Source organism: Gallinula chloropus, assembly GCF_964237585.1.
Source record: "Gallinula chloropus genome assembly, chromosome: 1".
Taxonomy (NCBI): Eukaryota; Metazoa; Chordata; class Aves; order Gruiformes; family Rallidae; genus Gallinula; species Gallinula chloropus.
This window is the reverse complement of record NC_140085.1, coordinates 149,132,329-149,144,596: the sequence shown is the minus strand read 5'-3', so window position 1 is coordinate 149,144,596 and position 12,268 is coordinate 149,132,329. Positions and strand designations below refer to the sequence as shown.

The following is a 12,268-nucleotide window of genomic DNA, read 5'->3' as shown; positions in this document are numbered from 1 at the left end:
CCATCTGTTATGCTCCCCTGTTGTCTGGACTTCACCAGACCCCTCCTACTTACCTCTTAGCGTTTGGGCTGGTACTGGCTGGTTTCGTGTAGCAGGTGCTGTGAGCAAACCAGGCTGAAAAACTAGAAATGCAACTCTGTGCTGCAGTCAGCAGTACATGTGGGCAGGAAGAACTGCAGGTCAGTTACCCCAACCTGATGGTGGCCATCTGCACAAACCCTGAGCAGGCTTACTTCAGTGTTTGCTCAGCAATGTTTGCTGCCTGACATCTTCTGTCCACCAGATTCCTGTTTGTACCTTCTAATCCTTGCTCCCACATTCACTGGCAGCCCGCCCTGTGCTCCATCTGGGTGGTACTTCAGTGAAGCTTGAGGACTGAAGTGAATTTCAAGCTGGAGTATATAAGGTGTTGAGGTGGCTGAGGAGACAACCTTCCTCTGGCAATGGTGGCAGTTTCTGGATTTTACCAGCTGGTGTGTATGTAAGTCCTTGTCAAGCCAAGTAGTACCTTGAGAGCTGGTTACAGATGGGCATGCAAGAAGGTGATGAAAGTCCACGTCTGTGTGTGCACAACGTGACTGTGCTTACTAGTGTCATTATTCTGCAGAATATGAGACACTTTGTCCCTGGGCTTCGCAATCATGGTTTGTCTTTTACAAGTAAAGCTGGTTCCTAGAGAGCCTTTCATCCTGTGCCATGGTGCCCATAGTGCCCAAGGCTCAATGGCTTTATATCCATTCCTCGTTCTTTAAGAGTGTGTCTGCCACGCTGAGAGGACATGAGTGAAACATCTAATTGCATCTTAGTCTACTACCACAGCCTTTAACAAACATGAAGGCTTGCAAGAAAAGAAATAATTAAACTTTATTTAATGTAGACTAAATGTTTTGGGGTAATTTCACACAGCAAAATTTGAACAGATTGTAAAATCCAGGCAAGAGGTAGAGCTGCTGAGTCAACTGGTGGATTTTAAAGTATCAGCACTCCTCACAGCAAGCAGACACTGCTGGTTTAGGCAAGAGTTGATATTTACCAAGGATGGTAGATGGAGATGCTCTAAGCTACCCTCTCATTCTCAGGATTCCTCAGCCTTCAGGGAAAACCCAGTCCTGAGAAGGAAGGGAAGATGGTAAGTAAGGAGTGCAATCACTTTGAGGTTCTGACTGATGATAGGAAGAATAAAAAAGGTAGGATGTGGCTCATGCCTAGCCCAAGATCTGATCTGGACATGAGACTTTTGTACATGAGGCAGTGGGCTTTGAAAAAATGAGGCTTCTTTAGTCTAAAGTAGAGAAAGCCTGAGGAGAAACATAGCAATAGCCGCCATGAGTGCAAAAGGCAGCTGCGGAGATGTAGGGACTAATCAGATCTTCATGTCTGTGGTGAAGATAAAAAAGTCATAGCACCTAGCTGCAGCAAAAATGCTTCAGGGAGGATACTGTGACTGGAAAAGCTCTCTAACGAATTTTGTCTGGAGGGCAGTGACGTCTCTGACATTAGTACGTTTTCGAGCAGGAGAGGTAATACTGTCAGGCCTGCAGCACGATGGGGCTGCCCTAGGGAACTAAGTGGACAAGCTGGCCTTCACTGTGGTATCATACACTGTGGCAGGAGAACACACCTTTAGAGGTGCAGTGTCCAACTGGAAGCAGTTGCCCAGAAAGCTCCTTCACTGGAGCCCCAGCCAACATGCCAAGAATAGTAGAGATCAACTTGATCCCTTGTGGGCTCGGTAAGCTGCGTCGGGTGATCCTGGAGGTCTTGACAGCCCCTGTTTCTGAGCTTCCAGGTGAGCCACACAAGCAAAGGGTCACCACTGCAGTCATGCATTTGTGAGATACGCTATGAAAGTAATAAGCAAGGTTTTCCTTCTTCTTTACTGCTTCACTTGCCTGACAAGGTTGTCTTCTACAGATAGGCAGAGCCCCAGAATACAAGGGCCTGTCAATAGGTATCCCCATGGAGTGGTGTGAACAACAACAAAACCAAACAAAAACCCTCCAATATCCAGCATAAGATGGAAAAAAATGCATTTGTGAAAGTATGTTCTGGCCTTGTGCTTGTGACAGACACTGGATTTTGTGTGTCCCAGAAGCCACATCTGGCTTGATGCATCTGCAGAGGATACATGCTTACCAGCCTCAATGGGTTCAAAAGCTTCACCAGCCTGACCATCAATTTCACTGTACTTATAGCACTTCAAACTACAGTGGTTTGGAATAAAAGAGACCAAAACCTTGTGCAATATAGGCCTAACCCAGAAAAAGCCCTTGCCTTTTCCCTCCCGTTTTTTCTTGTTCTGAGTACCTTCATGCTTTACTTGCTTCCTAAGGCACTGCCAGAGCTAGAAGGCAGCATCTTTGCAAAATGCTTACTGAACTCTACAGATCTGATGCCCTGAGCTACCTCTCACTTCTGAGCCTCTTTCATGCTTCTGTCCAGCCTGCAGGAGCCACAAAGCTCTGGTTCTGGTTCTTCTGTCTTCCTTGGACCATGGGTAACAGCCAGATCACTTGCTCTAGCTCCTTGCTGCCGAGCTAGTAAAGCTCTTTGCGGGAGGCTTTGTCCATCCTTCCTGAAGATGTAGAGCCACCCACAGTGGACAGGGAGAAACTGAATAGCCACAGACCATGGTACTGCAGAGGAATCACCAAGTGGCAGGGTGGTATCTGGACTTTCAGTAGCGTAACCAAGTTGAACTGTGCAACCACATTAGTCTACTGAGGCAGAACTTTCTCTGTTTTATGGATTCCCCTCTTCATGAGGAGTCCAAAATACACAGATCTCACAGCCTTGGAGGCAAACCCATGCTGCCCATGCAGGAGGGAGGGACTTTGCCCACACAAGGCAATCAGGGTGACATTGCTGCAGCACAGTGGCCTTTTTCTAACGTTGTCCTGTGCTGACATTGAGACCAGGCTTTGCTCTTAGAGGTTTTGTTTTCTCATGAGCTAATGACCTTTGTACTGAGTGTTTCTCATTTAGCAGCTGCCCCAGAGCCCTGCAGAGAAACCAGCGGGAGCCGCACGGTGAGCTCAGAGGATGGCAAAGGCAGGTCACCGCGGGACAATGTGGTTTCTTCCCATCGTCCTCCTTTTCCTTCACATGGCGCATGCAGGTACAGCCTTTGCTTTACCTTGGCTTTGTGCTGCTTTGCCTACACCACACTGCTAATTATTTGCCATTATTTGTGCTTTGTGGGCCGGGGTGACGTGAGGGAAAACATCGCAGCTCTGCTTTCTCACTTGCCTTGTGCCCCCTTTGCTGCAGGTCCATAATATTCCGGGCTGAGTCACTGGAGGAATACCATTTTGAACTGAAATAACTGTGTCAGTGGAAAATACAGGGTTAATGTGTTGGTATTCAGGGCTTTCAAACTGACAGCAAAATGTGCTGTTCTTATGCCTTCCAAAAACATAATAATCAAATAACCCTTACTATCCATTGATAAGCTATCGGGTGACAAAATGAACTGTGCAAGGTTTAACCGTGCAGAGGGGAACAAGGACCCTGAACCAGCACCCACTGCTGCTTGTCTAAGTCTCAACACAAACACCACATCATACCATTTCTGAGGCAGGACCCTGAGATGCTTCTCTACAGACTCCAGATGTGGTGCATGCCTTGCCATTTAATTTTGATGTAAAAGTGATTTGGTGATTACAGAGGGCTGGTTGAAGACAACTGAACTAAACACCTGAGTTGTTCACATCACAAGAGCTGGAAATTACAGGGAGATTTTGACATCCCAGAGATGAGGGTGGAAAGGTACCTAGTGGGACACGGGGTGCCCTGGCAGTCTTCAGGAAATTTCAAGGAAAACTTTCTCCTCCGAACACGTAGAAAGCAATTTTGGGTGCCCTCATCTACTTTTGATTTTAACCAACAGCCTAGAAATGGATGACTGTACAGACAGAAGGTGACTTTAATAGAAGTAGCTGTACAATGACAGAGATCATGAAGGAAGTAAAGAAGAGAACAAGGGAATAAAATATTAAAAATATAATGCTTTTGTTGTAACAGAAACACCGGTCTGAATGAAACTACTGTAAGTTTGGTGCACATTTGTTTGAGAAACTGAGGTAATTGGTTGAAAGGTTACATGGACTGTAGGGATCCACACAGGTGAGCCTGAGGACTTCTGATTCTTGATATTTTCCACCAAGACACGCAAGATGAAAGAAAGTATTTGCTCACTGCAGTTGTAGCTCATTCCAGGCTGGAAGCTCAAGACAAAAGTTCAAGTCAGTGACCCAAACAGTGGTCCAATGTACATAGAAGGCAATTCAGTAAACACAAACCCAAAATTTCACCCTCTGTCCCACAACACACAACCAAGGAAATTTGGAAAAGATGTAATAAAAGCAAGAAGTCTTCTCTGTTTTCCTGAGGATGAGCAGCTAGGACAGAAAGCAATGGGATCCCATCACGCCAAGGGACACTCAGGTTAGATAACAGGAAAAAGTTTTCAGACATTGTAAGGCTGGTTCAGGAGTGGGTTAAGCTGCGTGGGTGAGCCATGGAATCTCACCGTGAACCTGTAGGAACAGGTTAGACAGCATCTGTTAGAACTGGTTTACCTCTCCTTGCTCTCACACTGTTTGTGCTGGGAAGAGCTCTCCCATCCCGCCTGTGATCTTGCAATGCCAGGGACGGAGCTGCGGTGAGTAACGTGTGTAGCATGAGCCATGCACAGATGAAAAAGGAATATTGCAAGGGTCTACTAAGAGTCAATTACTTCATTTATTACCTCAGTTGTTACTAATTTTAGCCTCTTACCCATGCCTGTGTTCATCTTTGCCTACAGTATGATGGCTGTTCTGGTGAGTGTGGATTACCCCTTGCTTTGCCCTCAAAGAGATGCCAGTTATAGCTGGGCAACGCAGCCTAAGTTGTAAAGTAATAGTGGTCCACCTAATGTTGAGAGTTTACCAGTTTAAACCTAGATGTTTACAACTGTTGTTATTGCTAAGACCTTTGGGAGGAATTGCATGGGATTTCCCAAAACGGTGGGATGTTTGACTTGTGTTTGCAAGCAAAGTTTTACGAGCTGCCACGAGTCCATGACCTACCTATACATCTGTCTCCTCTGCAGTCATACCAGATGCATGCAAGGTCAACAACGGGAACTGTGAGCACTTCTGCAAAGCTGAAGATGAAGAAGTTGTATGTTCCTGTGCTGATGGCTATGCCCTGGGCAATGACAACAAAACCTGCATTCCTGTAGGTACAAAACCACACTTAAATTGGAACGGGCTGCCCAGGGAAGTGGTGGAGTCTCCATCCCTGGAGGTATTTAAAAGAGGGTTAGATGTGGTGCTGAGGGACTCAGTTTAGTAGTGGATGGCTGGTTAGGGTGATGGTTGGACTTGGTGATCTAAAGGGTCCCTTCCAACCAAGACAGCAACCAAGACAATTCTATGATTCAGTGATAAAGTTCATCCTGGGACACACACACACATACACACGCGCGCACACACACACACACACAGAGACACACCCACCCCCCTTCACCACATTTGGGAAGCTGCAGTGCCAATGTAACATAAAGATTAACATTAACCATTCACACCTTTCACATGGCTTGCTTGAGGTGTTGCCAACAGATTTAATAAGATCTTAGCTAAAGGTCATACTTTAAGTAATATCAAATTGTGCAACTGTTAGTGATGGGCAGAAGCAAAAATAGCTTGTGGAAGCTTGTGGAGCATTCTGGGATCAAACTGCAATACCCATGTCACAGCAGGTACAAAGCCAGGTGAGAAACTGGTGATTACAGTAGGGCTCTCCTCTCCTCCTTTCCCCTCCCCTCTCCTCCACTCCTCTCCTCTTTCTATAACTCTAAAGGCTGCTTTAGACTGCAAAGCCCATGTTCCAGCAGGTTTGAACAATTTCACGCAATGAACAACATGAGGTGCACTGGAAGCTCAATTTACTTTTCTGGACGTGAAACTGTCCCTTATTCCAAGGGCTCTGTTGAGTGGCACTTTGGTGACAGAAATTGCTTTCAACAGCAACTCTCTGGCCTTCTGTTCTGCTGGAGGTTACTCTACCCCTTGCATGTCACTTGACCTGGTGCCTCAGGGGCAGCACAGGCACCATCCCCCACAGAGATGGAAGACTGTGGTCCTCCACATCCTCCATATTGGTTTAAATCAGCAAGAAAGGTAGCTCTGAGCTAAAGTGAAGGCTGGTAGCAGCATCTGAGCCTTCACAGCTGTTTGCTTGGTGTTATGGACAGGAACACCTTGCTCTCAGTATGCAACACGTGCCTCATAGTCCCAGTATGATCCAGACATCAAGTATTAGTGTTCTGGTTTTGCCTTTGCAGTCAAGTTCCCATGTGGTAAGCTTCAGAGACATCATGAAGCCGGTCCAGAGAAAGTCACAGGAACCACAGCAAGACCAGACGCTCATCCTGAAAATGAAGACAGCACCGAGGGTCCGAGCAGCCATCCAGAGGTCACTGGGGAGACTGTCCATTTACCCAGTGCATCCCCATGGCAGGTAAGGTTCCTTTGTCCTGAGATGTTAACACCTGACCCTGCTCATCAGGACCAGCCATTATTCTTCTTCACTTGCCAAGAGGACGTAGCTAAATTTGAGACAGCTTCCTTAATGTCAACATTTTGGGTGGCCATCCCACTCCCCTGAGTACCGTGTTTCTGCACAGGTCCCTCGCCATGAATGGAGTTGTGCCTCTGTTTCAGCACCAAGCAAATGCTGAGCGGAGGATGCTAGAAGTAGGACTGCGGATATGGGCCACAGAGCTGGGTGAGCCACAGGGCCCCTTCCCTGCCAGCCACACCATTATTCGGGTTGCAACGTGGAAGGAACAGAAGAATAGCCAGAGTTCCTAAAGTGAAGCCAAAAACCCAAGCAGCAACAGTGCTATTACAGTTCTTTTTGTTACATTCCTACATATTACAGTGCTAGTAGCTAAATTTTGTTTACAAAATAGCAACCAAAAACTGTTGGTAAAATAACTGAATGCAGAAACTCCACTTTGAGCCAAGAGAAGGTTTGTCTTGACAAGTTTCCCACTGTGGTGGCTACACCTAAGCACAGCTCTCACCACCTCTGAATGAAGGATGCCTTTGCCAGAAAATACCTGCTTTTAAAATACCTGCTTTTAAAAAACCTGCTTGGATCTCAGCTAGCTGTTGAGGATTTCTCTGTACTTCATGTTTTTGTGCTTTCTCCTCTCTCTTTGCAGGCCGTGCTAGTGGGAGAGTATGATGATTGGTTTTGTGGGGGGACAATTCTGAATGAGTATTTTATACTTTCTGCAGCAAGTTGTGTTAACCAGTCCAGAGACACGCGGGTTATTGTTGGTAAGTGCTTCTCCTTTTACCCTTTGCTACAAAAAAAGAAACTGCCCCATGTTCTAGCCTCCATACACAAAGCACCAAACTCTGTCAAGAGTTTCTTCTACCCTCTTTTAATTTCTTACTGCCTCATCTTGTCTCTTGACTGACAGAGAAATACACGTTCAGCTTTGTTAAATGGACAGTTTAAGCTTGGCTTGGCCAAGTGTAGCTTGTGCACGATGAAAGCCAATACAAACTGGGAAGGTGCTGGCAAGTGAGGTTGGGCTGATGTAGTTACATTGGTCCAACATTACACATGTACACAATTTACTGGGTTGACCAGACCCTGTAGAATTCCACATGCCTTGTTCAGATGTTAGCAGTAACTGTTTTGACAGCATGTAGACACTGGTCTGAGAGTGTTCCATACTTGAAACCTCAAATTTGTTACTTATTTCTATCATTTATGAAAAAAAACCAGTTTATCACAAGTTCCAGGCACTGAAGAATGTTGTTCTCAGTCATAAAAACTGTACACAGCCTACATTAGTAAAGCAAAACTTGTGTTTGCCTAGACTCCAATGTTCTGTCCATTTAATTCCCAAAGAGACTTCATGTAAATTGAGAAAGACTAAATGTATATCAACTCATAAATTTTTGTATGCAGAGTGTTTAAGTTTTAAAAGAAATGAATATTTATTTCCTGTTTAAGTCTGTTTTCCTGTGTTGCTCTATATATGAAAGGGGCAAGATCCTACTCTTTTGTATTGAGGTTTTGGTTATATTTCGTAACAGTTCCATTGGGAAGACTCTAATGGACCCCAAAACTTTTATCAATGCTTCCACTGAGAACATTATTCTGATAGAAAAATTCTGATTTTCTACTGGCTTGGCATTTTGGGAGCCCTTTAAAACCCCTCAAAAATACAGCATCAGAATACAGGACTGGTCTTTTTTATGTGTACAGTACAATGCCTATACAAAGTGCAAGGAACTTTGGTCCCCTCTTTTATTGAGGTGGAGTTCAGAGTTGTTGGTATCATCTTATTAAAAACTACTTTAATGATCTTATGCAGGGGTGGTGGACAAAGAAGAGCCAAATATAACAATGCATAAAGTGGAAAAGATAATTTCACATCCTAACTTTGATAGAGAAACTTATGACAGCGACATAGCCCTTCTCAAACTGGAGGAACCTCTCACATTTTCTGAGGACATTGTCCCAGCATGCCTTCCAGAGGAAGACTTCGCTAAAGATGTTCTGATGAGACAGACGTTTGGAATCATCAGTGGCTTTGGGAGCGCATTTGAACACACGAGCCCTGTCAAGAGAATGAAGGTGCTGCGAGTCCCTTACGTGGACAGGAAGACGTGCAAGCTGGCCCTTCGTAACCTGGTAACCAGGAACATGTTCTGTGCCGGTTATGACAAAGGCGGGAAAGATGCCTGCCGAGGGGACGGAGGAGGCCCCCATGTAACCCAGTACAGTGGCACGCACTTTCTTACTGGTATCATCAGCTGGGGAGAAGGGTGCGGAAGGCAAGGGAAATATGGAGTATACACCAACTTGCCAAAGTTCCTACCCTGGGTAAGAAGTGTTTTGGCAGAAAACTCTTAATGGTTTCACATTTAATCAGCTCAATTGTTTTAGCTATCATATTTGATCCTGAAGTAGTATTCTTCTCTTTTTAACAAGCTTGATAAAATTCTGATTGTTTGTGCTTCCCTTAAGAGACTCCATCGATTCCCTCATGAGCCTAATGCCTGCTGCTCTTGCTGTGATAACCTAAAGTTGTCTACTGTGTTGTGCTGAAAACCCCCCTCCCATTGCAATGGAAGTTGGACCTCACTCAGCATTTCTGTGGCAGCTCATGCTTTATAGAAAAAAAAAACAGACTAGGATAATATCAAAGTAAGACACTGTCAGAGTAGGACAGCGTTTTAAGAGCCTCTGGAAAAGCTACCTTATTTTCTAGATTTATATACAAGTACACAGAAAACACTAGAAAATGCAAAAAACACCCATGTATCCACATTAGTCTAAATAAGTGAGTTCTTAGATGAAGCTCATTGAATGGCAAGGCTTGCTTATTGTCACCAAAATCACTGATGTTCTGGTATTCTCTTGCTTTCTTTCTGAGATACTTTCTTCACCAGCTTTATGGCTACCATGATTTTGGCTATAATAAAGTGAATGCATTGCATACCCTACAAATTACAATGTTGTTGTATATAATAATTTGTATAAGGCATTATTTCCATTGTTCACAACTGCAGAGTTTTTACATCTGCAAGGAATATAATATATAATAATATAATACATATATAATCTTTCAAGACTAAAGAAGAGCCTGACTCTCCAATCAGCTGAACGTGACATCCTCTGCCTGCCTTATTTTAGCACAGAGGGGAAAAGAAGACGTGACTTGCTTTACAGCCACCTCAGAAGTACATAAAAACAGTGAACTAGACACTAAAATGTTTGAGTCCCCATGGTAAAACAAAGTGCTCTGTGGTAATACTTTAAAAAGCATGTCAGTACATATTTTGGAAGAGAGATGCCACAAATGATATTGTGGCATAAAATGTGCAACAGTTTTCTCATTCCCTGGCTTCACGTTATCCAAGTGTGAAAGTCACCATTTTGGGGTAATTTTTAATATGGATTTTTGTTGATTGGTTTGAAAGGAATAGGGTGGTTAAAGTTATCATCTGAAGACCACTGTCCTGTTTCCCTACAAAACAAAACTTTGAAAAACCACACTGGAGTCTGTTCCAGTTGTGTAATTTGCCCCCATTTTTCTCTGACACACCTCTTGAACTTCAGGACTGCTGAACGAACTCAGTCTTGGAGTGACAGCACATTACAGGTCATGGTGTCCAAGCCACAGAAAAGAAGGTCAGCCCTTGATGGCTGCATATATGACTCTCTGACATCACTGCTCCAAAGGATTTACTCCTGCTTGACTTCCCATAGGATCTCCGTTGAAACCTCCCGTTATAGTTCAACCCTGGACTATATATTGAGTGGGACAAACCTGATATATGGAAGTGTGGGCCACGCTCAGAGGTATCCCAGAGACTATGGGGAGGCCACTGCATTGGGTTTGTGCTTGCTGACCCATTGCCACCTACTCAGCCCTGCACTGCCACTTGCCCTGGCTCTGCAGCACTCCTAGTTTACTCATAACCAGTGGCAAAAGGCGCAGAAACCTTCAACAGGCTTCAGTCACTGTCTTCAGCTCCATGTGCATTCAGAGGAATCAGTCATCTGAGCTTCTCCTTCCTCACCTTCCAGTTTGCACTGCCAGGCATGAACTACCATCACCAACCTGCTCAGGTGTTCGGTACCAGATAAGAACAAATTCTGTCTGTGGGGACACTCTTCCCAGCTGCTTAATTACACGGAGAATTGCAATTCCCATTCGAGGCACACACCAAGGCACACATCATCTGTGCTCTGCCTAAGTGCTATTTGAGTCCTTGAAGAGAAGACAAAGAGTTTTATCTCCAGCTGTCCGGGAAGATTTACTTTGAAACTCAAATAAGCCTTTTTTTACCATCATTTTTTCAATACAGATAGATTTATTTTTTTCCCCCTGTCATAAATGCACAAATCAGCTTCCACAAATGCAATCCAGCAGTGTAGCAGTTGCACAGCTCCCCAGAGCCCGTGTCTCCCATGGGCAGGAAGTCAAGTTTATGGCAGGAGCCACCTCCACCACCCAGCTAGGTCTGTCTGGGCTGCGGGTAGAAGCACTCAGATGCTGGTTTTGCACTGGCTCTGCTGAGGTCAGGTCAGGGCTTAACCTCCTCCTGAATCTGCTACTGAGGGAGTGTCCTGGTTTTGGTCAGGATGGAGTTAATTTCATTTGTAGCAGTGGATGGAATGCTGCATTTGAGAGTAAAGTGGGAGTAGTGCTGATAACACCCTGATGTTTCTAGTTGCTGTCAGACAGTCAAGGACTTTCTCAGCTCTTCATGAGAAAGGAGGGGCGAAGCCAGGACAGGTGACCCAACTGTCCAAAGAGAGTATTCCACGCCAGTTACGTCCTGCCCAGGATGTTGGGGGCTGACGGGAGGAAGGCCGGGGGCGGCTCCGGGACGCGCGGTTCTTGGGGGACGGTCGGGTTCTGGGACGGCTCTGGGTGGCACGGCCTGAGCTGTGGGTTTGGTGAGAAACTGCATTGTGTATCAACTGCTTTATATATTTTTGCTCTGAAGTCCTGTTAGCATTGTTACATTGTATCTTTCTGTTATCTTAGTAAACTATCCTTATCCCAACCCACAGGCCTCTTAATTTCTTGGTTTTGGGGTTATTTTCCCCTTCCTCTTCCTTTTCCCTTCCCTTACCTCTTAACCCCCCCCGCCCCCCCCCTTCCCTTTTCCCTGCTCTTTTCCTTTAAGGAGCAGGCAGCTGCGTGGATCTTGGCCCTCAGCCGGGGTGGAACCACGACAGTCTTTTTGGCGCCCAACGTGGGCCCCGAAAGGTTGGGATAACGGTAGATCTGACCCTGACCCGATTGTAATTAAGACAAAGGTGTGATAAGCACTTTGATTTAAGCAGTCTCTGGTCATGATGCTCTGGTATTTACTGATATTGTTGATCGTGAACTTGTGTTTGTATCTGTATAAGATTTTGCTGCCCTGTCTATTCTTTAGACAGGGAGGGATTAACAACGGCAGCTGGTATGGTGGGAGTGAAGCTGGGCCATCTGATGAATGTCAGGATAAAGCGGGGTCATCTGATGAATGTCAGGATAAGGCAGGGCCATCCAAACCATCTCAGGATAAGGCAGGGCCATCTAAACCATCTCAGGATAAGGCAGGGCCATCCACACCATCTCAGGATAAGGCAGGGCCATCTAAACCATCTCAGGATAAGGCAGGGCCATCTCAACCATCTCGGGATAAGGCAGGGCCATCCAAACCATCTCAGGATAAGGCAGGGCCATCTC

The 12,268-nt window shown here is 45.4% G+C and overlaps 1 protein-coding gene across 1 annotated transcript; it reads left to right on the top strand.

Annotated features, from left to right (window-relative positions):
• Window positions 1-1,689: 1,689 nt before the first annotated feature.
• LOC311205589 (coagulation factor X-like) lies at window positions 1,690-9,525 on the top strand (the record flags this gene model as incomplete). Its single annotated transcript, XM_084280051.1, has 5 exons — window positions 1,690-1,789; window positions 5,096-5,227; window positions 6,332-6,507; window positions 7,217-7,334; window positions 8,387-9,525. The coding sequence occupies 5 exons, from the start codon at window positions 1,690-1,692 to the stop codon at window positions 8,926-8,928; spliced, it is 1,068 nt and encodes a 355-aa protein (XP_084136177.1). The 3' UTR covers window positions 8,929-9,525.
• Between the last annotated feature and the right edge of the window lie 2,743 nt (window positions 9,526-12,268).